The sequence below is a fragment of the Alexandromys fortis genome, unplaced genomic scaffold, assembly GCF_014885135.2.
Source record: "Alexandromys fortis isolate MF-2015 unplaced genomic scaffold, M_Fortis_MF-2015_v1.1 scaffold_86, whole genome shotgun sequence".
Classification (NCBI taxonomy): Eukaryota; Metazoa; Chordata; class Mammalia; order Rodentia; family Cricetidae; genus Alexandromys; species Alexandromys fortis.
In genome coordinates, this window is record NW_026067965.1 from 1,679,309 (window position 1) to 1,704,946 (window position 25,638).

The window sequence follows — 25,638 nt, forward strand, 5'->3', positions numbered from 1 at the left end:
GCGGGGAGGAGGCGGAAATCTTTTTTTTTTTCAATAAAAAATTATATTTAAAAAAAAAAAAGAAAAGAAAATGGCCTCCATAGGCCCAAAGGGAATGGCACTATCAAGAGGCTTGGTCTACTTGGAGGAAGTGGTTGCTAGGACAGGCTTTGAGGTCTCAGATGCTTAAGCCACACCCAGTGTCACTGCCACTTCATGCTACCTGCAGATCCAAAAGTAGAACTCTTTAGCTACCTCTCCAGCACCATGTCTGCCTGCATGCCGCCATGCTTCTCACCATGATAATGGACTAAACCTCTGAACTGTATGCCAGTCCCAATTAAATGTTTCCCCACTTTTTAAGAGTTGCTGTGGCCATGGTGTCCCTTCACAGCAATAGAAACCCTGATACTGAAGTTAGTACAGGGATTTGAGGCACTGATATGATAGGCCTGAGCATCCTTTTGTTGGGAGGAATGTGGACTTTGGGACTTTGGATTAGAAAAGCAGTTGAATGCTTTAAGTGGGGCTTCATGAGCCATACTAGTAGGAGCATGGAAGACAGTGGTGCTGAGGCTGATCTGAACTGTGGGGGCCAGGATCAAGAGGTTCAGAGGAGAAGACTATTAATATTTAGCCTAAAGGTTGTTCTTATGATATTTTGATGAAGAATTTTTTTTATCCTTGTGTGAAAAGTTCCCCTGAGGCTAAATTGAAGGCTTTTGCATTAGTTGCATTGACAGAGGAAATCTCAAGACAGTCTAGTACTGTGTGTTGTATGTGGTTTTTCGTGTCCACTCTTTTATCTGTGTTGTATGATTATTCCTGTTCATGCTTATGAAGATCTATAATGGAAAGTAACAATATGAGCAAGAAAAAAAATACAAAATATACAGTTCAAAGAGAAAAGGGGCACCAGGAAGAAGAATGGAGCTAACTCCTGTGTTCAGGAGATTAAACAGATCAGATAAAACCTGATGTTAAATGCAGTAAAGGGAGCGGTGACTCAGGGAAAGATTCTACCCAACTACGCTTTCAACTTGTAAAAGGGAATTAAAGAAAATCTTAGAGCAGGATGTAAGTACTGCACACTTTTAATCCCAGCACTCGTGAGAGCTGGGGGACTCTCTTGAGTTTAAGGTCATCTGGTCTACAGAATGAGTTCCAGGATAGTCAAGTTTAGGTAGTGAGGGAAATCATCAAAACCAGAAAGCTGGTGAATGTAATTGCATGAGAGGGTCATTTTCTAGCCCCAGGAAGCAGCAGGACTTGGCAGCCGGTCCTCTGCTTCTGGCTTTGGAGTCAAGGATAGAAGAAAGGGGTTATGGAATCTCCCTCCATGACTAAGGAAGGCCACTGAGGCCAGGCATGTGTCAGGGGTGAAGGCCTAGAGAGGCCATTGTGTGAAGCTGTGAAGGGGGCAGCCTGGGTTGCCTTGGAGACCCCAAGATGTTGGAGATGCTAGAGTCATGGGATACCTGCCAAGGAGAGCTGTTAACAGGAGTGGAACCAGCCCAAGAGAAAGAAGTGTGCTGCAGTCAACAAAGCTGAAAGGAATTCTGAGGAATGCTTTGACATCAAACATAGAGATACAGAGTTTGGAGTTTGCCCAGCTGGAGTTTGGTTTTGCTTTGGTCCAGTATTTCCTCACTGGTCTCCTTTTCCTTCCCTTTGGAACATTAATGCATATCCTTTTTTTTTTTTTGGTTTTTCGAGACAGGGTTTCTCTGTGGCTTTGGAGCCTGTCCTGGAACTAGCTCTGTAGACCAGGCTGGTCTCGAACTCACAGAGATCCACCTGCCTCTGCCTCCCAAGTGCTGGGATTAAAGGCGTGCGCCACCATCGTCCAGCCTGTGCCATCATATGTTGGAAGTATATGATCTGTTTTTTTTTTAATTTTGATTTTACAGGTGATTATAGTTAAAAGATTTCATGAGTCTCAGAAGAGACTTTGAACTTTGGACTTTCAAACATTGTTGAGACTGTGATAGAGTATGGGGGCTTCTGTAGTTGGATTTAATTCATTTTTGCAGTATGATATTGCTACAAGCCAATATCATTGCAGTATGATATTGGGGGTTAGGGGGTGGAATGTGGTGGTTTGAAAGAAAATGGCTCCCATAGACCCATAAGGAGTGGCACTATGAGGAGGTGTGACCTTATTGGAGGAAGTGGTCACTTTAAGGCAGGCTTTGAAGTCTCAGTTCCTTAAGCTACGCCCAGTGTCACTGTCACTTCCTACTGCCTGCAGATCCAGATATAGAACTCTCCAGCACCATGTGTGCCTTCATGGGCTATGCTTCCAACCATGATGACAAAAGACTAAACCTCTGAACTGTAAGCCAGACCTAATTAAATGCTTTACTTTGTAAGAGTTGCCTTGGTTATGCTATCTCTTCACAGCAATAAGATGCCTAACTAAGACACATGGCAAGTATTTTATCCACCAAGCCATCTCCTCAGACCCCTATGTACAACTTTTCTAAACCATGATCCGGTAAAGTTTCCGATACATAGCAGTCATGAAAATCTCAGATTGAAGAAAAGTGTCATGTTCTCAAATCTCACCTGAGACCACTCCATGGCCACCCACTTGGGGCAATCAAACAGGTTGCACGTCTGCATCACTTTGGGCTTGGGTGCATACATGCACTTCCATTCTTCTACTTGTAGGATCTCTGCATGCATGGATTCCTCCACGCACACGAAGCTCCGTCTCTGGATGCCTCCTCCACAGGACACTGAACACGCCGTCCAAGGATTATGTTCCCAGCTCAAAAGCAAACAAAGAAAATTACATTACTTATTTAATGTATGCTCATTTGTTTCAGGAATGTAAGGGCTTTCAGAAAGGGTGACTTTGTAGTATTGAGTCATGGCGCTATTGAAAGAACACAAGACTCAAGTCTCCTAGGACTTTATATCCACCTCAGTTAGCCTGCAAAGGGCCACTATGAAGATTGAGCTAATTAGAATATAGAGTGTGAAAGGGCCTTTAAATGTTTCTCAATTATAAAGAACTAATGGACCATATTACTGAAAATCATAGAATGTCAAAGTCAAAAAAGCACCATACTATTTGGTTATGGTGCTGCTGCCTGTGGTTTTCATACTTTGGAGGTAAAGGCAAGAAGATCACAAATTTGAGGCAACCTCAGCTACATAGTCTGAGGCTAGCCTGGACCACATGAGATCCTGTTTCTAACAAAATAGCAAGGAAGAAAGGAAGGAAACAAGGACAGGAGGGAGGGAAGGGACACTGGTCATCTAGCTAACAAAGAAGATTCAAGTTTCTGAGCAATGCCTCTAGTTCACTGACTCTCAAGCTGGGGGTCATGACCCCTTTGGTGGTCAAATGACCCTTTCATGGGGTCACATATCAGATATCCTCCTGCATATCAGATTTTTTCATTATGATTCTTTTTTTTTTTTCGAGACAAGGTTTCTCTGTGGCTTTGGAGCCTGTCATGGAACTAGCTCTGTAGACCAGGCTGGTCTCAAACTCACAGAGATCCACCTGCCTCTGCCTCCCGAGTGCTAGGATTAAAGGTGTGTGCCACCATTGCCCGGCTTCATTATGATTCTTTACAGTTATTAACTAGCAATGAAAATAATTTTATGGTTAGAGTCACTGCAAAATGAGGAACTGCATTAAAGGGTCGCAACATTAGAAAGGTTGAGGACCACTGTTCTAGTTCTTTCTTTATTTTTTTCTGATATTGTTCAAGACAAGCTGAATGTCCCTGGCAATGGATAGTCGCACTCCACATACAACTTTCCAAAGGCAGCTCATTCTGCCTCATTCTTAAGTACATCTTTTTGTTTTTATCATTAAGCCTGCTGCTGTTTAACTTTATAAAAGGGAAAATAACTATTCCTTCAAAACACTTAGCATCCATCCTAAAAGGAAGGGGATCTCTGACTCACCGGGGAAGAGGTTGGAAGTGGTCATAGGGCATGATCTCTTTAAATCCATCACTGCAAAGGGAACCAGAGGGAAAGTCACTTTCTGAATCCATCCACACATGTGGTCATTCACTAACACGGGTTCCTTGTGAAAAACTCAATGAACACATTTGTTATTGACTGGCCTGTATATGATATCCCACAAGACAGAAGTCTTTCCAATTGAAAACCAAAACTGCCAAGGGACTCATCAGCCACTCAACCAATTCAGCTCTTAAGAGAAACACTCGTACAATTGAATATAAAAATGAAAGAAGAACCAATGGTATATTAACTAAAGGAAAAATTCTCTTCATTTAGGTAAGTCTGTTACTTTATTTTGAAAATCACTATACTGATATATTAATGCCCCAAACACAATGTCATGTTGGCCTTCTCTTTGGAGAACCACTCTGCTTCCAGACCGTCCTTTGAAAGGTCTCTGTTAATAGTGACGCTCAAGCAGAGTACAGAAAATGGGCATTACAGTACAGGAAATGTGAGCCATGGACAAGGCTGCTTTTCCCACTTGCACGCTGTGGCCTTGGCCAGCTAGAAGGAAGCTGGAGGATCCAGGGGATTGATACTGGTCTGATATTTTAAGATACTGTCGGGAAGCCAGGAAACTTGCCCAGACAATCCAAGTCAGCAGGCGCTAAATTATGCAGTAGAACAATTTCTGCATAGCTTTTCTGCTTTGGCATGGGAACTGCTTGCTTCCTTGCACAATGCATTATTTATATGGAATTAAATGTGATCACTTCAAAAGTCAAGATGTGCTAAGGGGTGACCCAGTTTTAAGCCTAAAATAGTAAGTGGGAGCTATTTGTGACTGACAGATGGACTATGCATGGATTATCCTGGCAGATCCATATATGTATGGAGCTTTGATACATGTGTTTGAAAGAATGTCCCAAAAGACTTCATTACAAAGATCTTATGGATGGATACATAATCCCATGAAAAGAGAGAGCTAGTCCAAGGAACCAGATCAGCAAACATGTCTTAGTTCCTACTAACTGGTTACAAATATGACCTGCCACCGGGAGATGTTCAAAAGTCGTGAACCGGAAGCACATCACCCAGCGAGACCCACTGTGCCCCAATCGGAGACGACACATTTCTTTGGAACGTGTGGGCAGCGGCACTGACCTTGACGGGCACGGGTCCATGCCGCATTCCTTCAGCTTCGGTTTGGGCTTCACATTTTCTGGGTAGTAGTGGCAGTAGTGGTCAGGCACGACCCTTTTCAAGCGGATGTCCATGCATTCGGCTGAGTTGAGCTGATAACCTACGGATGGATGAGGGGCAGGGATGCAAGCTGCATCAGTTGGGCGCTTGCTTGGCAAAGGTATTGACCACGTGCTCGCCTTCCTCTCTAAGAAACCTTGCCCAGTGGTCTCTATGGAATTCAGCTCTGTGACACACAGAGGGCCAGGTGAGGATTACCAAACATGAATCCCAGGGCTTTTCATGGTAATTAAGGCAGAAAGCAGTGCAACCGGAGCCCAGGAGCTGGGTGCCTTCTTCGAGGAGTCTCAGATTCTTCTGAAACGGCTAAAACCGGTGGCCAAATACAAATGCTTGAACTGACCGTGGTCTACTGATGCACATTACAGATGTCCATTTTAGGGACTTTTAGGGACTGTCCAGACCTTGGTACGGTTTGGTTCTTCATGGTTCTCAGGCTATGCCTGTCTGTTCCTGATCACTGTGGTAGCCCCTCCCTCCGTCCGGTTTCCTTGTTTTACCCTTTATTCTCCTACAGCAGAGCCCATTCCCATCTTCTTCCTCTTGCCAGATACCTGTTCTGATTTATTGTTATAAGTCCTTAAGTATGAAATTGTCTTGTATAACATTGTTTGGGGTGCATGCTTTGAATTCAACTGATTAATATATATATTATATTAACATATAATATATTATATATATTATGATTAAATGTATAAACTTGATTAAGTTAGAAAATATATCTGTGTGCTGCGAGAGCACCTCGGACATGCCAAGTGAGCTCACTGCCCTTGACCTAGACCCCCAGTGCTGACGATGTGTGAAATGTTTTGAACCTTGATCTATTTTCCACTGAAGTCTTTTTTTCTCTACACTGTAAAGTCGGCAGTGTTTTGAGAGCTGACTCTTGGGCATTTTCTTCACAACAGTCCACTGTTTGCCTCTGCTCGGTTGACTCCTCTGCTCTCCTGAGGTGGCCAGGGCACCTTCAAGGTCAATCACCTTGCCTTGTGGGGAATTAGCGTTGTCAGCAGAGGCAGGACCCAAGGCCACCTTCCTACTTCCTCTACCACACAGGCTTTCAAAGGGGAAGGAATGAAGACTCACTGCTGATTTTCACAAATCCAATTTGAACCATTTTTTCCCCCTTTGAGGAAAGCAAATATTCCAAGGTACTGAACATAGTAAACCTAAAAAAAATAGCTCAAGGCAGGACCCTTTCCTTTGCTAAGAGCGCTGACTCTGGCTTTCCTGTCCTACAGGTCATATCAACTGTTGTTTGTTTTCTCTTTAAATAAGGTAATTTCTTTCAAAGCCAAAATGAGCTTTATAAAATAAAATAAAACACTGAAGCTAATCTCTCAATGTCTGCCAATTGGTGTAAAGGTCTAAAAATACATTTCAAGTCCAGATTGCTCAGAGGAATCTGGCTTTATAAATCGCCAGGCAGCTTTCTACAAGACTTGGTTGGAAGTTAGCTGACCTCGGAGGACCAGGGGACCGACTGGCACGCATTACAAACAGCAAGGTTGAAACCACAAGAATGAAAATTCAAGTGGCGTCAATAAAACGCTACTCTGGGTGCCAGTGTCTGCCAGAAAGACTACATTATCAGATGGCCGTGGCGGTCTCGGAGACTTCCCAGACAATCTCGGGTGTATCATGTGGGTAATTACAGACGAGAGCAGGCACTCCTTCCAGTACTCTCGGTGCCTCAGAGACCGACCAACTGATTTCCTTCGTTATCCAAAAACATCTCTGGCATGCCAGTCATACAATCACATAGGTTTGATTACTAATACAATTAAAATTTGGCCGTGTGTTCTGTATGGGGCTGATGTATTTTTTATTTCCCCCAAACAAATATGGAATAAGATTACAATTCCTTGAGTCAGAGAAAAGTCTGTGTCCTAACTGGAAACAGTCTTCTAACGTGACTCGATAGAGGTCATACAGGTGTTTATAATTAGGGAGAGAATTCCTTTTCCTCTCTAATTTTATTGCAGTTTAGAGATTTACCAAGAGTGAAGAAAGAAGGCAGATTGTCTTTCAGTATCCTGAACAAACGTGTGGGACAGAGCGGGCAGCCCCCGCAGCCTCTTTGCATTCTTCTGCCTCCCTTCCCGCTGGGGCTGATCTCACTGGGAGGTGCCCCTGTGTACACTCATGCTTCCAGAAGGATGGATCGTCTTTCTGTGAGCATAAAAGTATGAAAAAAAAAACACTCCCAAGAATTTGATCAATGGAACTATACCGAAACCTGTTGTAAAATGTCTCCCCTAGAGTGAAGGACTTCTCCTTGGCTTTAGTCCAAACAGAAGGGTGTGTCTCTCCGAAAAGCTAAGTGTGTGAGACTAGGAATAAGTAAGAAAGAGAAGCCTGTGAGAGTAAGAATTAAAAAATCCCCCCCATCTCTTTGTGATCCATCATTTTGGGACCCGTGAGGTACCATTGTCTTCCCTGGACCGGGTTGATCTAGCTCAGACTCTCCATTGTTAAAGAGTGTTTCTCCTGAGCAGGCTTGGGGAGAGCTCAGGGATTCTGTGTTTCCTTGGAGCCTCGTGCAGTCACTGATGGAAGATCTAAAGAAGCTTTTGTCACCCATAAAACTGCCTGTCTTGGGATAAATGATGTAGCTTAGTTGGTGACGTGTTGATTTAGCATCACAAAGCCCTGGGCTTGATTCCCAGTCCTGCAAAAATTGATCATTGTGATGCCTGCCTATAATCCAGCACTTGGTAGGTCGACATAGAAGGACCAGAAGTTTTCAAGGTCCCTGGCTACATAGCAAGTTTGAGCGGACCCTGACCTACAGGAGAACCTGTGTCAAAAACCAAACAAGCAGACAAGTGTTTCAGGTTTGACAAAATCCAGAACTTGACAGTAAGCCCAGAGAAGGTTCAAGCTGGCAGGAAGTTAGTGTTTTTATTACAATTCTGTTTTTACTCCGTTTGTCTTTGTGGTTGTGTTCTGTGTGGCCAGAGACAATCATTCCCTTGCCGGGTGTCATGATTAAGTTATTTTTTTCTAAATATGTTTAAGTTTTAAAAATACCCATTTAAAGAATACTCCTCCAGTCACTTGGGGTGGTAACACATACAAGGCAAAGATGGTGATGTCACTGCGGCTCTAGCCAATAGCCAAAGGCATAGCTCTACAGAGTAACCCTCAAACTGCAGAGGGCACCATGAAACCCCAGGGTGACACAGCAGAGCCACCCTCAGAGTGCTGCCTAAGGAGCTGGAGGTGGGTCTGAGAGTTTACAAGCTGGTGCCGCTGATGCTGGAGTTTCCAAAGGACACTGGTGCTAAAGTTTCAGAAGGATGCTCTCCTGGCTACTTTTGTGTCAACTTGACACTACCTAGAGCCATCTGAGAGGAGGGAGCCTCAGCTGAGAAACTGCCTCCATGAGACCAGGCTGTAGGCAAGCCTGTAGGGCATTTTCTTAATTAGTGATGGATGGGGGAGGATCCAGCACATTGTGAATGGGGACTTCCCTGGGCTGGAGTTCTGGGTTCTCTACGAATGAGGAGCAAGCCAGTAAGCAGCATCCTGCATGGCCTCTGCATCAGTTCCTGCCTCCAGGTTCCTGCCCCTTTTGAGTTCCAGCCCAAGGCACTTCCATGATGGACCCTGGTGTGAAATAAACCCTTTCCTCCCCAAGTTGCTTTTAGTCACGGTATTTTAGCTTAGTAATAGAAACCCCAAGACAGATGCCTACAGGATCATCACTGAGTGTCCATCACTGTGTGACCAAACAAACTGGTTTGGTACTCAGAGACATTCACTTTTTTTTTTTCTTTCATTCTACGGGCCTTGACCCATCCCTAGGCTGTTCTTATTGCATTCCTAAGGACACAGGCTCCCACTGGGGTCAGGGTGCTTCCCCACAAGAGAGCCAGCATCTCCTTTTAGGGGAAACTCGAGTCCAGGAAGATCCGATCTGCATATTCATGAAACCTGACACTGCCCAAGGAGTCCTCCTCCGTGTGCCTGGAGTTCAGAGGAGAGAGGCCAGGATCCCTTCCTTCCTGATTTTCGCAGTGGGTGCTATTCTGTACTCTTCAAGGGAGGAAATGATCTGTGGCTGGGCTGAGCTAAGAGCTAGTCTAACTCTTGACACAGATGCCTGCCCAAGATGTGTCCTTCGCACAGGGATAGAGGATGGTTCGGAAGGCACCGAAGGGCAACATAGTTAGAGCCTGACCATGCCACCTGATGATGTGGAACCCTTGCTAAGTTTCACCTCAGCCATTCATAAAACAAATACCAACAGACTTTCTCAGGCTGTGAGGGATGTGACCAAGACCCCTGGGCATACAACTGGTTGGGTTGCAAGCACCCAGTATCACTGTCTGGTATACACAGGGAACCTTCCCTCATTCTTTGGGAACCCCAGTAACTTGGGGATCCTGGACTGGCACCAGTTTAGAATCCCCACTCTCTTGTTTAAAGCTCGGTTCAGAAAGAGTCACTTTGGTGTTGACTGTAGCTGTCTCCCCATCTCTTCCAGGCTATTGTGTCTCCACACCAAGCAGACCAATGTCTACCAAACCCCTTTTTATTTTCCATATGGGCACTTGGATTATGACCCCAACCTTCTTCAAGTGTCTATCAGGACCTTGAATTTAGCACACAAGATGCTTCCTTCTACCCCAGTCAGACAGTCCATCTCGGTCAGACATGTGCGGATCCTGACTCTCTGCCCTGGGTATCTCAGAATGGAGTCTGTGCCTCACCTCCTCCACAAGTCACGGTGCAGGGAAAGAAGTCAGTCTGTCTCCACTGGTGGCTGATGGGCTGGTAAAAGAAGAACTGGACCACGCTGCCTTTGGCCGCAGTGTACCTGGTCTAGACAGAGAGAACCATGATGGCATGGCACATTCCACACAGTGAGCCCCGGCTCTTCCTGCCTGCCTTTGCCTACCTTAGGCAACACCCACAAGTATCACAATAAGTTCAGCTACAGGAGGACTAGGAGGGCTTTACTGGGATATATAAAAGATTACATAGATTTATGTTTAACAAAATAATAATAAATTCTAAAATGTAATAACGCCTGAATGGCATTTATAATAGAAAGCAAGGATGCTTTAGCATTTGAACCAGATAAAAATGGGAAAAGGAGAAAATCACAAAGACACGGCAAGTTTTGATAAATTCCATTTACACCGGTGTGGTATAATGACAAACTCCATCAGGTAAGATCTCAGATATTCTACAGCAAACTTCACATAAACTGTGCACACAGAGAGCTCTGCCCTGCAGTGACAGACACCAGAAGGAAGGCTGCTGTCCTCATTTCTGTTCATTGTATCACATGCCCCAAATAATACAAGAAGAATGAAAGCAGGGATGTAGACTACAGTGAGAAGCGATGGCTACAGGGAGAACATAATGCCTCAGTCAAGAGTATCTACTGCCTACTGGTGGCCAGGTACACATATTGCAGGAGCAAAATCTTCCTGCGCTGCAGGGTAAATGACCCCATTGCGACAGAGATGGGACGGGAGCCACCATGAGAACGTGTTGTTAGGGAAAACAAGATTATATAATGAGAAACCTACAGAAAGAAGAAAAGGCACAGTGTCCCGGAACAACCTAGCTATGAAAATAGAGTTTCTTGAAGAATAAAAAACAGAATTTTTTCTTTTCTCCTGGTGAAGTATACGTTACATGTAAAAGTACAATAGTTTTCAACAGCTCATTTCCTAAAATACCCACGTTTATAAAAACCTATGACATAAAGTATGAAGATAAACATAGCCCAGAAAACCCACAACTGCGCTGGCAGGAGCGTGGAGTAGGTGGCCTGTCCCCTCCTCCCCCCCCCCCCCCCCCCCCCCCCCCCCCCCCCCCCCCCCCTCAGAGTTCTGTTTTAGATGGAAGCTATCTTTATACCAGATGTTCTTCATGGAGTAAGATGGGAAGGGGTACAGGGAAATGCAGGGCATGGGCATCAGCAATCGCAGGTGGACTTTTAACCCCCCCCTGCACTCCCCCCAAGAGAAGTCCAGGTGTTGCTTGATCCTGTGATGTCCAAGACGAGATGACGTAGGCAAAGAATCCCTTGCCTGAGCCACAGCACAGCTGGGCAGCACTACAGTGTTCTGAGCGAGAAAAACAATAACTGACGGAAAAGACCGTTTCCTAGAAACCCACATTATCTGGACAAGCTCCCAAGTCAGAGAAAAACATCAGGGTCGTTCTTCCTTCGTTGTCAGAGTCTCTGACATTGCCAGGTTTTCTCTCCCGCCGAGCACACCACAGCCATGAAGAGAATGACACGTTTGTTCACACACAGTGAGTGGGGTGTGCGTAACACCCTCTTTGACAAATGTTTTTAAACAGCCCTTTGAGGCTTGAGGGCCCAAAAGTTTCTAGACAATGAAGCTGATGTCCAGAGCTGTTCATGCAGTCTGAGAGAGCCAGGGTTCGGAGACGGGGGACGAGGGCATTGCTAAAACAGAGTGCAGAGGGTACGCTGCCAAGTCACATGCTGTTAAGAAGTGAGTGTGTGTTTGGTTAAGAACGTCAGAAATCGTCTATATGTGTGCAAATGGCATGTGAATATATAGTATTAAGATTGTTTTGAGAATCCTATACTATAAATGCACCTAAAGGCATTTTCCCAAACCACGTGTCCCTTTTGCAATGATCACTGTGGTTTCCCCTTCTGATGTGCTCCTCAGTATTATGAAGGCATGCACACATACATGACTGTCCATGCACACAGACATGTCTCAAAGAAATGTTTTGTTTCCTGGGAGGATGACTCAGTTGGCAGAGGGTCTGCCATGGGAGAACCTGAGTCTGATACCCAGTGCCTGCATTTAGAGCAAAATCTGGGGATTCTGTACACACTTGCGATTCCAGCATTGGAGAGGCAGGACAGGAGAATCCTGGGTTCACAGGGACAACAGCCTAGCCTGATCAGTGAGCCCTGGGCTGGAATGAGTCTTAAAACACGGGTAGACAAGTGCTAAGGAGCAACAGCCAGGTGGACTTCCGACTTCTGCATACATGCACACACGTGTACCCACACACAATAGCCCGGGTGGACTTCCCATTTCTGCATGCCTGTGCACACACATGTACCCCCACACAACAGCCCAAGTAGACTTCCGGCTTCTATATACATGTGCACACACATGCAATCACACACAACAGCCATATTAGTTTATTAATACGTGTGATCTTGTTGAAAGAGTCAACAGGACCCCTTCAAGCTCTGTCCACGCTGATACTATAACCACTGTCTTGAGATACTAATCTCTGTGGACATCTCCCCCATCCAATCACTGTCTCTTGCTCAGTCAGAGCCCTCTGTATTGACTCAATGAGGTTATCGCTTTTCTTAGCAATTAAAAGAAAAAAAGTATTGAGTCTGTGTGTGTGTGAGAGAGAGAGAATCACCCCGCCCCCAGATTGCTGGATTATCATTTGTTTTTCATTCCTTGGAGATTTTCTTATACACCAGATTAGTTTTAACCCGTGTTGCTTTGGAAATAGATTGACCGCTACACTTAATTCCTTTATAGGAGGGAAGACGGCTCCGCTCTACCTAGAGGGAGAAGTAGGCTCAGGGACCCGGGAAGACAGTCTGAAAGGATGCCAGAGCAGGGCTCTTCATCAAATGGGACCCTGATCTCGCATCAGCTGCTGTGGTACAAGACACTCACAGGGCTGAGGGTGGCAGCGACAGCCCTGTCAAAGGAAGTCAAGGGATGACCCCTGCGCTCTCCGTTTCTTCCCTATAATGGGGTGTTTGGCCATTGTCCCTCAAATCCACCAAAGCCCCAGACACATGGTGGTGATGAATATGAAATGATTTCCCTCTGGAAGAACAAAGATTGATACTTAACCCTGAAGGTCTCTACTCGAGAGAGTAGAACCGTTTTTGGGAGTGACCTGCTGTGAAGGAAACACAGATACACACTCTCTATGAACGCAATCATCGCCGGCTTCCCGAAGAACACCCTTGCTGTGTTTCAACAGGATGCTCTGAAGATGGTCCATCTACCTTGAAGATGAAATCGGCCATCAGGGGTCCGGGAGTCTTGAAGGTCTGTCTGTCCGCACCCTTCTGAAACTCTATCGTCGTGTTTTCGACAACAAAAACCCCGGGGGTGTTGAAGCTGTGTTCTCCTCTGTTTCCTTGGAGGGTTTTTGACTCAATAACTGGAAAGTTAAGAATAGAATTTAAATATGAGAGCTACCCTACAGACATCTCATTTCAAGTGACATTTTTACTGCCTGTGACATCGGTACGTGTGACCAACAAATACGGAACGATCTACTCAGTTGATGGCATTGATTCATATGGGCAGAAGGGACTTGCAAAATTTGGAGGGACTAGCAAGGGTTTTTGTTTCATTTTGTTTTGCTTTGCTTTGCTTCAAATAGGTTTACTCAAGTTCTTGGAACCATTTCCACCCCAGAATAAAGAGGAAAGTTTTCTTAGTTTATGCTTTTTCATGAGGCACCTAAAACCACAGAGTGAGGAAAGCCATGTCTCTTACAGAAGAAAGAAGCTCAGTTTTGCTTTAAAGTATTGTTTCTTCTCCTGCAAGTATAAATTTGCGGACATCTCTACAGAGCTCTCCTATGCGGTCTTCTCTCATCTGGTCCATGGGGATCTAGGGCGCAATAACCGAACCAGGAACTGAAGGGAGCCTGTGTGCTGTGCTGGGTGGCTGTTGTCTCGCCAGTGCTGAAGAACACCTTTCCCTGTTTCCTAGGAACTCAGCAACTAGAAAGAGCATGGGAGAGTCTGGGAGCGGGGTGATCTGGGAGCAAGGGAAGACACCATCCCCTAAACCACAGAGCAGACTTTCTATTAATTTCATTTTGATGCCTAGGAGTGTTGCAGAGGCAAGTGCTTTCATTCTCAGTTCCCACAGAGCCCTCTGAAGCATCTGCAGCAGGCAGCAAGGCAGAAGATCCCAGGAATTCACAACCACTCCACCACTATGAAGAAAGAGGGTATGTGTCTGTGTCTACTGTCCACAGCCCAGCTAATGTCCCCACTCTGGTTTCCACAGTGAGTGGGGGGTATGGTTGAGCCCAGAAGAACCACAACCTCATACAGCGGGAAGTGCCATCAGAAACAAAAGCCTTCTTCTGTATCCAGATCTTTGAAGCTCAATGGTAACTGTACATTTTAATATGATATTTATTTTATATGTATGCATCTGTATGTGAGAAGACATGACAGTATCTTCACCATGTGTGTGCAGGAACTGGTGAAAATCAGAAGGAGACATCAGATCCCCTGGAACTGGAGCTACGGGAGAGTGTGAGCTGCGGTTTGGGCACTGAACTGGACCCAGGTCTCGCTCCTGCAAGAGCAGTAAGTTCAACTGCTGACCCATCTCTCCAGCCCCATAAGAACAACTTTAAATATTTTAATCTGTACTAAAAAGAGAGATAAGGAAGGAAGGAAGGAAACAATAGCTTTAAAGATAAAGAATGCCTCTACTTGTTTCAAAAACTGAAGGACTTACACCGAAATGATCAGCTGGGGCTCCTTTGAAAAGAGGCAGAACCAGGTGATCAAAAGATGTGTTTAGACTGTGGAGGCCAGGAAAACCCTTTCAGGTGGCTATCTATGAGGGCTTCCAGCTAGCCCTACAGAACCAAGCCTGTGCTTACAGCAGATGCATGTCTGCAGTGTGTCCCTGTCTTGTTCATCATTGCTTTCCTTTGGTCATTATGTATAGTGCCATGATTCTACTCACGCTCAGCAGACAGGACTTGGGGGAGAAATTGTATTCTTCCAGTGGGTGGAGGTTTCAGCCTATAGCATCTTGGCCTTTTGGGTTCTTGTTAGTGGAACATTTGATTTAATATTATTTTGAATTTTTAAAGATTTTTTTTAAAGTGTGTGTGTGTGTGTGTGTGTGAATATCTTCCACATGAGTGAAGCTCCCAGAGTGGCCAGAAGAGGGCATTGTATACATCTGGACTTGAAGGCAGATGTCAGTCATCATGTCAGTGCTGGGCACCGAATGTGAAGCAGTCAGCACTCAGACACTGAGATATCTCTCCAGGCTTTTTACGTTTTTTTAATTACTTTACTTAATTGTTGGGGTGGCACTGTATGGTGGCTCTCTGGTCCTAGCAGAGGCCCTGGGGATTGAACTGGGGATTGAGTTAGGCTTGGCAGCAAGCACCTTCACCTTCACCTTCACCTTCACCTTCACCTTCACCTTCACCTTCATCTCACCAGCTGTCTCAAACAGAATCAGTGCCAAAGTTTTCCTATAATTCCATTGCCTTTGCATAGACTTTCTGATTGCTTGCATTTGGGGAGGGACGCACGGCTGGAAAATCTGGGGCTGTGGGTTCTCTATAATAATATGGCTAGGATTAGAACACGCTAGAAATTCAGGATCTAAACAGCTCTAGGCAGATTGTAAGACGGGCATTCTATAATTAAATTCCATTCCACAACAAAGGGACTTGAAATTAACAGTACCAAACATTCTCAGTTTTCAATACTGCAGCCATTTGGAAGGCTGCAGTTACTACGGGCTCTAAAAGAATGATTTATGACTGCAAAATAAGCTTGATTTCAGAAATACAGCTCTTTTTTTTTAAATGGTTATATAAAACAAGAAAACAAAACCCCTTCTGTACTGTGAAATTCAGACATGTAAACTACTCCTTTGCAAGGCGGCCAGTGGAGAAGGGTGGCTTTCAGAAAGGCTTCCAGAGCTGCCTGTGGGGCTTCAGCAGGGGAAAGCTCCAAGCAATAGATCTGTCACTTGGAGAAGTGAGAACATTTCGGAACTCCCTCCAGAAGAGTGTCAGTCTCCAGGACAAAGCAGGCTTCATCTGTCAGCATGCTCTCCTGAAAATGAGGCTCTCCAGGATGTCCGTCCATATTTGTTCTGCGTATTGGATGCTTATTCTGTTCATACACCTTTAACAACAATCTCTGAAAGCTGGCAAACCGGGCCTCAGGAGACCGAGGCAGGCAGCTTAGCCCAAGTCCAAAGCCAGCCTGGGTTACAAGCCAGCCTGGGATACACGGGGAGTTCCAGGGTCACTTGGATAACAGAGTGAGACTTTCTTTCTAAACAACACCATGGACTTCCGAAACTGAACTTGGGGAGCCACCGCCAGTGTCATTAGGGCAACACATTAAAAATACACTTTAAACAACTGTTAACGTGTCAAGCCGTAGAACCTGCCCAGTTGCTTGCTTGCTTTCTTTGTGGTGTGTTTGCCTGCCTTCCCAGTACTGGGTGTTGAACCCAAGGCCTCACACTACTACTGAGCTAATTCCCAGCCCCAAGTCACCTAGATAAAAGATGCCATTTCATTATTCACTCGTGCTCAGCGTTTCCACCACAGGATACGATAGCAGCGGTTCTTGCCATTCCCAAATAAAAGCTCTTTCTTAGCCAGGAAATCCTCCATCTATTTCTTGTCTCTGTAGCTTTCTCTCTCTTGGTATTTCATCTTATGGAGTCAGGTGACATGTGACTTTTTGCAATTGGTGTCCTTCATTTGGTCAGTAATTTCAAGGACCATCCACCTACATCACAGCGTTCATCAGAATGCCTTCCTTTTGATTGCCAAATAATATTCCACCTGAGTCCTGATTATCAGTTCAGCAGTTGAGAGATACCTGCGTTGTTCTCTCTGAAGGCTAGCAGGACTGACGAGCTGTGGATATTCAGCACTTCGTTTATTACTTATTTATGCAAATTTGTATGGATTGGGTTTTTGTTTTTGTTTTTTGAGATAGTCTCACCTAGGCAAGGCTGGCCTTGAAGACCCAATCCTCCTGGCTCTGTCTCCTAAATTCTGGAATTGCTGGTATGAGTCACCATGCCTGGTGCTTTTTGATAGTTTTTAGTCCAAATGTTATCTCGCAATTTTTTTTTTTTAGTTTCTAAGTATCACATTTTAATTCACAGCGAGGAAGAATTGCCCCCACAGAGTGCTGAAGATTTTCAAGCCTGTGAAAAACAGGTCTCTAGAATGTTCTGGTTTTTCACATCTTGCTTCACTAGGTGTCAACCACAAGGGACTGGAGAATTTTTGCTGAAGAGCTTATCACGAGGAGATGCTCAGTCAGTAAACTGCTTGCAGCCCAAGTATAATGACCTGAGATGGTCCCCACAGTAGCCACTTCAGAAACAAACAAACCAAACAGGTACAGCAGCAAGTGCCTGTAAACCTAGCATGAGAGAGGCAGATGGCTGGATCTACGGGGCTTGCTGGCCAGACAGGCCAGCCAGTTGGTGAATCCCAGGTTTAGTGAGGGAGCTTGGCTCAAAGAATGAGGTGGGTAGTGATTGAGGAAGACCCTGACATCCAACTCGGACTTTGATTCTCATGCGCGCGCACACACACACTCACACAATTCATACACGCTCACACACACTTGTGAACACAAACACAAAGATTTTAGTGTGAGGATGACTTGAAATATCTATCCAGGACCATTTTGTTGAAAATTTTCCTCAGGGGATATTTGAGCGGTCTCCTCCCATTTTATAATCCTCTCTAGTCTGGGATTAAAGGCAAGCACCACTGGGATTAAAGGCAAGTGCCGCCTGGTTTCTATGGCAACTAGCATGCCTACTGGGATTAAAGGTGGTGTGTTACCACTGCCGGGCTGTAAGGCTGACCAGTGTGGCTGTTTTACTCTCTAGGTAAAGCTTTATTTATTACAATACAATTGAAATGCCACTATACTACCCTAAAGCATGAGAATAATTCATAGTGCACACACACACACACACCATTACCAAAGAAGAAGGAGTGGGAGGGGACACAGGTAAGGGTTTGAGAGCACCTGAGACGGGCTGGATGGAGAAAAGGGAGGGGGCAAAGTGATGTATACCTATTCCGATTCAAAATATATTTAAAATATTTCCTAGAGACACAGACTGAGTATACTGGATAGAAATCTCTACCATAGCAAAGAAGTGGGTTTTCATTTGTTCGTCTGATGTTGCTTTTATGAAATTTCATAACACGCTGAGGGGAAATTCTACTTACAGAGACGGGCAGGTCCTTTCACAGTAATTCGCACGCTTCGACTGCCCAAAGGAACAGCGATCACGTTTTCTTCTTCTAGAAAAGAACACAAGACAGAGGCAATGAAAACTCATGTTGAGGACCCATGAGTGTGAGCGAATGCAATAAAACCTGGCAGTTCCTCGGAACAATGAATAACTGTACGGGCAGTGATTCTGCCTCTGGGTAGACGCCTGTGAGACCTGAGAGCAAGGACTCACACAAGCGTTTGCACACACATTTCACAGCAGCATTGTCTGCAGTAGCCAAAAGGCAGAGGCCAGTGGCCAGCCCCATAATGACTCCTATGCTGTACCCATAGGTAAAGCAAATTCTGCCGCACATTCTCACATGGACCAACCGGGAAGAAACTATACTAAGTGATTGTAAAAGGACCCAGAGCCAAGTTTGTACAAGCAGGAAGTCGTTATTTGGGTGTGGGAGGAAGAGGGAATAAGGAGTTTTTGCAGAGTGGGTAGAGAACTTCAGGTGTCAATCATTTCTTTTCAGACAGCCTCTCATTGACCTAGAACACACTAATTAGAACACACTAACCACCGAGCCCCGGCATCCTCCCGTTTCTGCCTCCTCAGCTCCCGGACTATAAACATACGCGGGTTTTACGCGGGTGCCGAGGACTCTCGCTTGCAGGGACCTAATACATCCATCTCTCAAGCCCTTATCACCACCACTATAGTCATTTTTAAGTATATGGTTCAGGGGAGTCATGATCATCACCTGTCTCCTGAACTCTATCAAAAGATCCCACACACACATGTGCACACACACACATGTGCACACACACATGTGCACACACACGCATGCACACAAATAAAGTATGTTCTCAAGTGGCTCAAGTGGCTGATTCAGTGCTGAGAGACATATCAATGTATTGGGTAACCAAAAGAACAGAGGCTTACTTAAAATCATCTGTATAGATAAAAAGCATTTTCTAAAATTCTGCATACATTGCTTATACCAGCCTTCGTAACAGCAGGGATAGAATAAACATTCTCAGTTCGGTAAAGAACATTATGGGCCATGGGCAGACTCAATGGTGAATAGCTAAAATGATTTCCATAGGGCAGAACAAATATTATCATCGCCATTATTTTTCCTGGAGATTCCTGTCAATGGGACTAGAAAATAATAATACTTGTAAATATATTCCGGAAAAAGATGTTAAAAATACCATAGTTATAAAAAAATTAAATTCAAGAGATATTCTGGCTTTCAAAAATTTTATTATCTAATTGTATATTTAAAGATATTTATTCAATGCTATGCTATATATATCATACAAGCATAGTGCATATTATGTTAACGCACAGCATTATGCATTGTGGGATATTACTTTAACTATGTGAAGGTATGTTACATTCGTTTATGTTGCATTTGTTTAATTATGTAAAGATGCATTACTGTTTGACCCTGCCTGCCTAAGGCACCTGACTGGTCTAGTAAAAAGCTGAACAGCCAATGGCTAGCAGAAGAGGGATAGGTGGGGCTGGTGGGCAGAGGGAATAAGGAGGAGAAGGAATCTGGGTTTGAAAAAGAGAGAATGAGGGAGGGGAAAAAAGGGAGATACCCGGGCTAGCTTGCTAGGCAGTCACCAGACAGACAGACACGAAGTAAGATGTACGGATGAAAAAAAGGGAACAGGCCCCAGACAAAAAGTAGATAAAGAGAAGCAGGCTATTTTAAGTTTAAAAAGCTAGCGAGAAACAAGCCTAAGCTAAGCCTGAGCAGTCCTAACTACTAAGTCTCTGTGTCACACGTCAGGGGCTGGTGGTCCGAGGAAGACTGCTACACTTATGCATGGGTGTAGGCATGCGAGCAAGCATAACATAAGCTAATGCAATAGCAGTGATCATGCTCACCATCAGGCTGGGCCTGCAGACACCACTTCCACTCCAAAGAATGAGGCTTTTTAGAGAGCCAATCACAGTTTGAGTCAAAAAATAAACACTCTACCATCAGGGCACAGCAACTTGGAGAACCCAAGGATGCTCTTAAAGGCAACCGAGTCAGGTGGAAAGGACTTGTAGTTAACCCCAAGGGTCCTCAGGTAGTCAACAACGAGACAACCTGAACATTATTAAGAACAATAAATTACAGTAAAGCTAGTCACACAAAATACATTGAAAGCAGTGAGTTCCAATACTGGGCAAGTCCTGTTAGCTACAGGCAGAGCATGCTAGGAACCAGTTCTCGTTTCTAATACTGATAAACAGAGAAAAGGAAAATGCAGGTGTCAGGCCTTTCCATACAGACCTCTCTTCTCTGCAGGGGAACCAGACAGTTGACGGGAGGATGTCTTTCTACGGGAGTGTGTGATGTCTCTCTCATGGGAGTGTGTGAGTGTGTAAATGAGTAGACAGAATGTGATCACATGACAGACCTCACAACATGAGTTGTGGCTCAGCAACTACAGAGCCACAAGAAGAAAGACACAGCGAGCTTCCTGACATGATTCCTTAGGAACCGCAGACATCAGCTCTAAAGAGGTCTCCCCAGCAGACTTGAACACAGGGAGGTCTTTAGGTAGAGTCACCGAAGAGTCGCCGATTTCACGCAAAGAGGATACAAGACAGCCTGTGTTGAGCCAGGACTGAAATACAGCATGGAGAACAGAGACTAGATGATACATGATGATTTTCTTCAACAAGAAAATGTCAAGAGGAAAGAAGAAAAGAGCAAGTGCTAACCCCTTAAAAGATAGCAAAGCCAGGCATGGCGGCACATGCCTTTTAATCCCATCCCTCACTCCGGAAGCAGAGGCAGGTGAATTTCTCTGAGTTCAAGGCTAGCCTGGTCTACAGAGTGAGTTCCAAGACAGCCAGGGCTACCTAGTGAGATCCTGTCTCAAAAAAAAAAAAAAAAAAAAAGAGAGAAAGATTCCAAAGAGACCTGAGGAAATTCCTGGTGTTATTTGAACAGATAACAAAACAGCAGCAACAACAAACCAAACAAGCAATGGAGTAAGAACTTCTGCAAAGGAGACAATGAGCAAGCATTGCAGTGACCGGCATTTCCAAAACCCTGGAAATTAACCAAGGGCTCGCAAAAGTCTAGGCAGTAATTACTCCAGAAAAACACAGGGTAAGACGAACAAAGACTCTGGGATATCAATTTGTTTATTTTTATTTTCCCCGTATTCTACGCCCATGGTAACCTTTTAAAGAAGTCTTTAACCTGAGTGAGGGCCAGCAGCTTGCCAGACCCTGCAAGAGTTGGGTTTGGAGCGCCTTAAAAGCCCAATTCCCAGTGGTCATTACTTGGCTTGTGTGGTAGTTTCCTGGAAGACCCCACTCACTAAACTGCCTGAACCTGACCTGTGAGTCTGCCTGGTACAAACAGCCTCCCCTGTGGGAGTTGTCAAAACATCAGAGGTTGTTTAAAATCAAGGCTATGAGAGGCAAATACCAAAAGCCCTCAGTGGAAGACCTGGAAAAACCATGTCCAATATATTCCTGGGAGTGGGTGGCCGTAAGTATGTAGTGCAGCCATAAGTATGTAGGACAGTCATATGGATGGAGGGGTGTCATGTGTGTAGGGTAGCCGTATGTACATAAGGCAGCTAAATGTATGTAGGGTGGCCTTATGTTTGTAGGGATTCCATATGTATGTAGAGAAGCCATATTATGTAAGGTGGCTAAATGTATGTAGGGTGGCCATATGTTTGTAGGGATGCATGTTTACCCAGAAAGGTCCATGAGGTCTCATCTGTTAACCCTGAAGCAGAGTGAAGATTAAGACAAAGTTGCCAATTATCTGGTTGCCTGTTGGAAACATACACACACACCTCACATATGCACATGTGCGCGCGCACACACAGACAGACAGACAGAGACAGAATTTCAAAATACATGACAATACAGAAAATAATCAGACACATCTAGAATGTTAAGCATTCTTTGGGACAACTAAAAAGTCAGTTGCTAAGTGTCTTTTGGCCATTTGAGATTCTTCTGTTGAGAATGCTCTGTTTAGTTCTGTACCCCATTTTTAATTGGATTATTTGGAATTTTGATGACCAATTGCTCGAGTTCTTTATAAATTTTGGAGATCAGTCTTCTATCTGATGTGGGATTGGTAAAGATCTTTTCAGTCGGCTGTCATTTTATCTTGTTGACCATGTCCTTTGCTTTACAGAAGCTTCTCAGTTTCAGGAGGTCCCATTTATTTATTGTTGCTCTCAGTGTCTGTGCTACTGGGGTTATATTTAGGAAGTGGTCTCCTGTGCCTATGCATTGAAGGCTGCTTCCCAGTTTCTCTTCTATCAGGTTCAGAAAAAAAAAAAAAAAAGACAACTCACCTGCTTGCTGTCTGCCTTTACAGCTTCCCTGTCCCCTTACCCCTCTGAGGAAATAATTCTCCCTTGTGTTGAGAACTTGGTGCCTGGGTGTTTCAGGTACCGACTCTGGTGGGGATCAACCTCCCTTATAACTCCTGCCTAGAAGGACCCACCAATGTGATCACCAGGTAGTTTCTTAGACTATGATTGATCCCATGGCCTGCTGACTATTTTTGTTTCCCTGCCAGGACAGTCTGCACTTTCAGGACAAACAACGTGACAAATTATATATATAGGAAACAGTTTTAAAATGGATTTTTGAACACACAAAACAAAAACTTCCTTTGAATAATAATAAAAAAAAACCTATTTGAGCAGATCCGTTGGAGGGAATAGTGTCACTACAAATGCAGGCTATAGTATCTTTGAGAAGGGTGCCTGTCACCCGCTTCCAAAATTTTATGTAAAACTATGCAAGCCAGAGGCCCTGCCAGTTTATGCAGGGCAGGGGTGGAGCAGGGTCCCTGGGTCTCCCACTTTGCTACTCTTAGAGTGACTACAAAGGCAACAGGAGTGGTTGGAACAGGGTGGGGGGACGACAGCATTTTATAAGGAGATCCTTCTTCAGAACTTAATATCTTCAGATGCTAGGGAAAGTAATTTACAACTTGAAATTCTTCTAAACCAGAATCCTTCGTTTCAATGACCAACCTGTCTGTCTCAATAAAAAGTTGGCACATAGACACATGATTAAGGGGACAGAACAGAAAACCGAGAATTAAACCCACAAAGCCATGGCTGCCTGGCTTTGTTGTTTGTTTGACAAAAATATACATCGGTAAAAAAGCATTTTCAGGAAACAGTTCTGGGAAAACTGGATGCCCTCCTGTACCTTTTCATTCCCCTCTCTCCTCCTTTAAGATCTTGCCCTCCACTCTCTGCCCTCTGTCTTTCAACACACACACACACACATACACACACACACACACACACACACACACACACACACACACACACACAGCTGTCTCCGCCACAGCCAGGGCTACCACCACCACCATTTTATCCTCTGAATCACCAGGAAACCTGCTGCAGTTTCCTGTTCACCCTCAGGAATCTGGCCCCAGTAGGGCAGGTGGGAACCAGAGGGTCTGATTGGCAGCCGGTAGGGCTTAAGTTGTGTCATAACACCCCATGGGGCCAATAGCGAGGGCACATTCAAGGTCATGTGGGGTGGAAGGGGAGGCCTTGATGTCATTGCAAATGCTTTTCAGAATGTTGTCTTCACTGACTTGTCTGAGCGGCACAGCCTAGCTGAGGGGTGACCAAGGATGAACCCTGTGAGGCAGAAACATTGGGGGGTGGGAAGCAGAGGCCTGAGGTATCGCCTAGAGGACCTAAAGAAAGGCTTTAAAGGGCCTTCAGGTGGCGCTGTACGGGGATTGTTATGAGTTTCAGAAGGGCTGAGGCTGAGGTAGCGGCGGGAGGCTCTGATCTGCAAAATGAACGATGATGAAAATGTAGAGACAGCCTATGTAAACAATGTCTAAAACACTTGGCAGAAGAGGTCGGTAAAGGATTTGGGCAGGAATAGAGACCGGTACACTTGAAAGAAGTTTCTTGATATAGCCGTAAAAGAAATGAATGATGAAAACATATTTCACATAAACATAAAATTATACATTCATATAGTGTGATATGCACACATGTACCCATAGACGTGGATACAGGCACACATTTTAAAAATTAGCCTTTAAGGATGGGAGAGACCTGGTCCCATGAAGCCCTGACGGGAAAGGGAGGGGAGATAAAGGAGAGGGCCTGAAGGGTGGAGTGAGGTCTCTGAGGAAACGGAGGGGCTGGAGTCCAGAGCCCAGATGGAGGCCTTAATTAGCCCTGGAAAGGAAGGCAGCCTTGTGTCTCTGCACAGGGAGGGGAGGAACTGGAGCAGCTGCAGGGCGAGGCCTCTGCTGTTGGTTTCTGGGTTTTATTGGGATTTTTCCCCCCTGATACTCTTTGGAACCTAAACTACAATCACCTTTTATGTATTTTATTTATTAATATCTTTTTCAGTACCGGAAATTGAACTGAGGGTCTTCTGCATTTTGGGGAAAGCGTGCTTGTCTACTGCTTAGCTAGGCCCCCAGTCTTCCTATTTTTATTCGAAGACAAGCTCTCACCGAGTCACCGGGGCTGTCTATGAACTCACGCTGTATCCAAGACTAGCTTAGAACTTGCAATCTTCCTGCCTCAGCCTCCCAAGTAGCAGGGATCATTGGACCACACCATCAGATCTAGCTTTGCAGTTGGGTTTTGATGCATATACTATCCATAAAGTACATTTCTTCACGTAGACCTGCATATGTTATGTTAGTTTCCTGTCCCTGTAGGAAATACCTGTAGTCAGAAAGGCTGTGTTTTGGCACTTAGATTTGGAGGTTCCAGCTCATGGCCCTGGTGCCTTGGACCTGTGGTGAGGCACATCAAGATCCTGAGGACACAGTGGAATAAAACGGCAGCTGGGAAGCGGGGAGAAGACCCCAGGGCCCCAGAATCCCCTCCAATAGCAGGACCCAGAGTGAGGCACGGTGCTATGTGCCTGTAATCTCAGCCATAGGGATGCTGCGTGCGGCATGACAGGCTACACAGTGAGATTCTGTCACAAGAAAAAAGCAGAGTCGTGACGCCTAACCTACTCCGCTAGGCTCCACCTCCTAAAGATGGCACTGTCTCACAGTAGCTACAGCCAGAGGCTGGTAACCGAGCCTGGTGCACTCTGGGGCGGGGTGGGTGTGGGGCATATGACAGTTGAGATTCAAGCCATACTACTGAGGTTTGATACACAGCTAGTTGGACAGACAGATGTAGTGGCTCTTGACACACACATCTTAGATTGTTGACAGATATAAAGCATTTGTTTTTGCTGCTTACTACCTATAAGCTGTCCACCCTGGCATAACATAAGCCTTGTGTCCCATGGTTTATCTGTCCTATCCGTTAGGATAGGCAACTTCTCGGCCTCCTGGCAAACTCCCCCTGGGTCTAGAGCTTGGGGTCGGGCTGAAGCTAGGGCTAGTATAAGAAAAGCAAAAACAGGCTAGGGGAAGCCTCTCCCTGATGCCTCTCCCACCATGGGCACACAGAGGAAGGTG

At 45.0% G+C, this 25,638-nt stretch overlaps 1 protein-coding gene across 1 annotated transcript in view; it reads right to left on the minus strand.

The window, feature by feature from the left end:
- Positions 1 to 25,638, minus strand: part of Adamtsl3 (ADAMTS like 3) — a 224,751-nt gene that overhangs the window by 75,452 nt on the left and 123,661 nt on the right. Inside the window, exons 8-13 of the mRNA XM_050154110.1 lie at positions 18,175 to 18,249; positions 13,178 to 13,335; positions 9,894 to 10,005; positions 5,077 to 5,215; positions 3,907 to 3,957; positions 2,548 to 2,752 (exon numbers count right to left, since the gene is read on the minus strand). Of these exons, the coding sequence (XP_050010067.1) occupies positions 2,548 to 2,752; positions 3,907 to 3,957; positions 5,077 to 5,215; positions 9,894 to 10,005; positions 13,178 to 13,335; positions 18,175 to 18,249 (740 nt within the window). The remainder of the gene's footprint in view (positions 1 to 2,547; positions 2,753 to 3,906; positions 3,958 to 5,076; positions 5,216 to 9,893; positions 10,006 to 13,177; positions 13,336 to 18,174; positions 18,250 to 25,638) is intronic.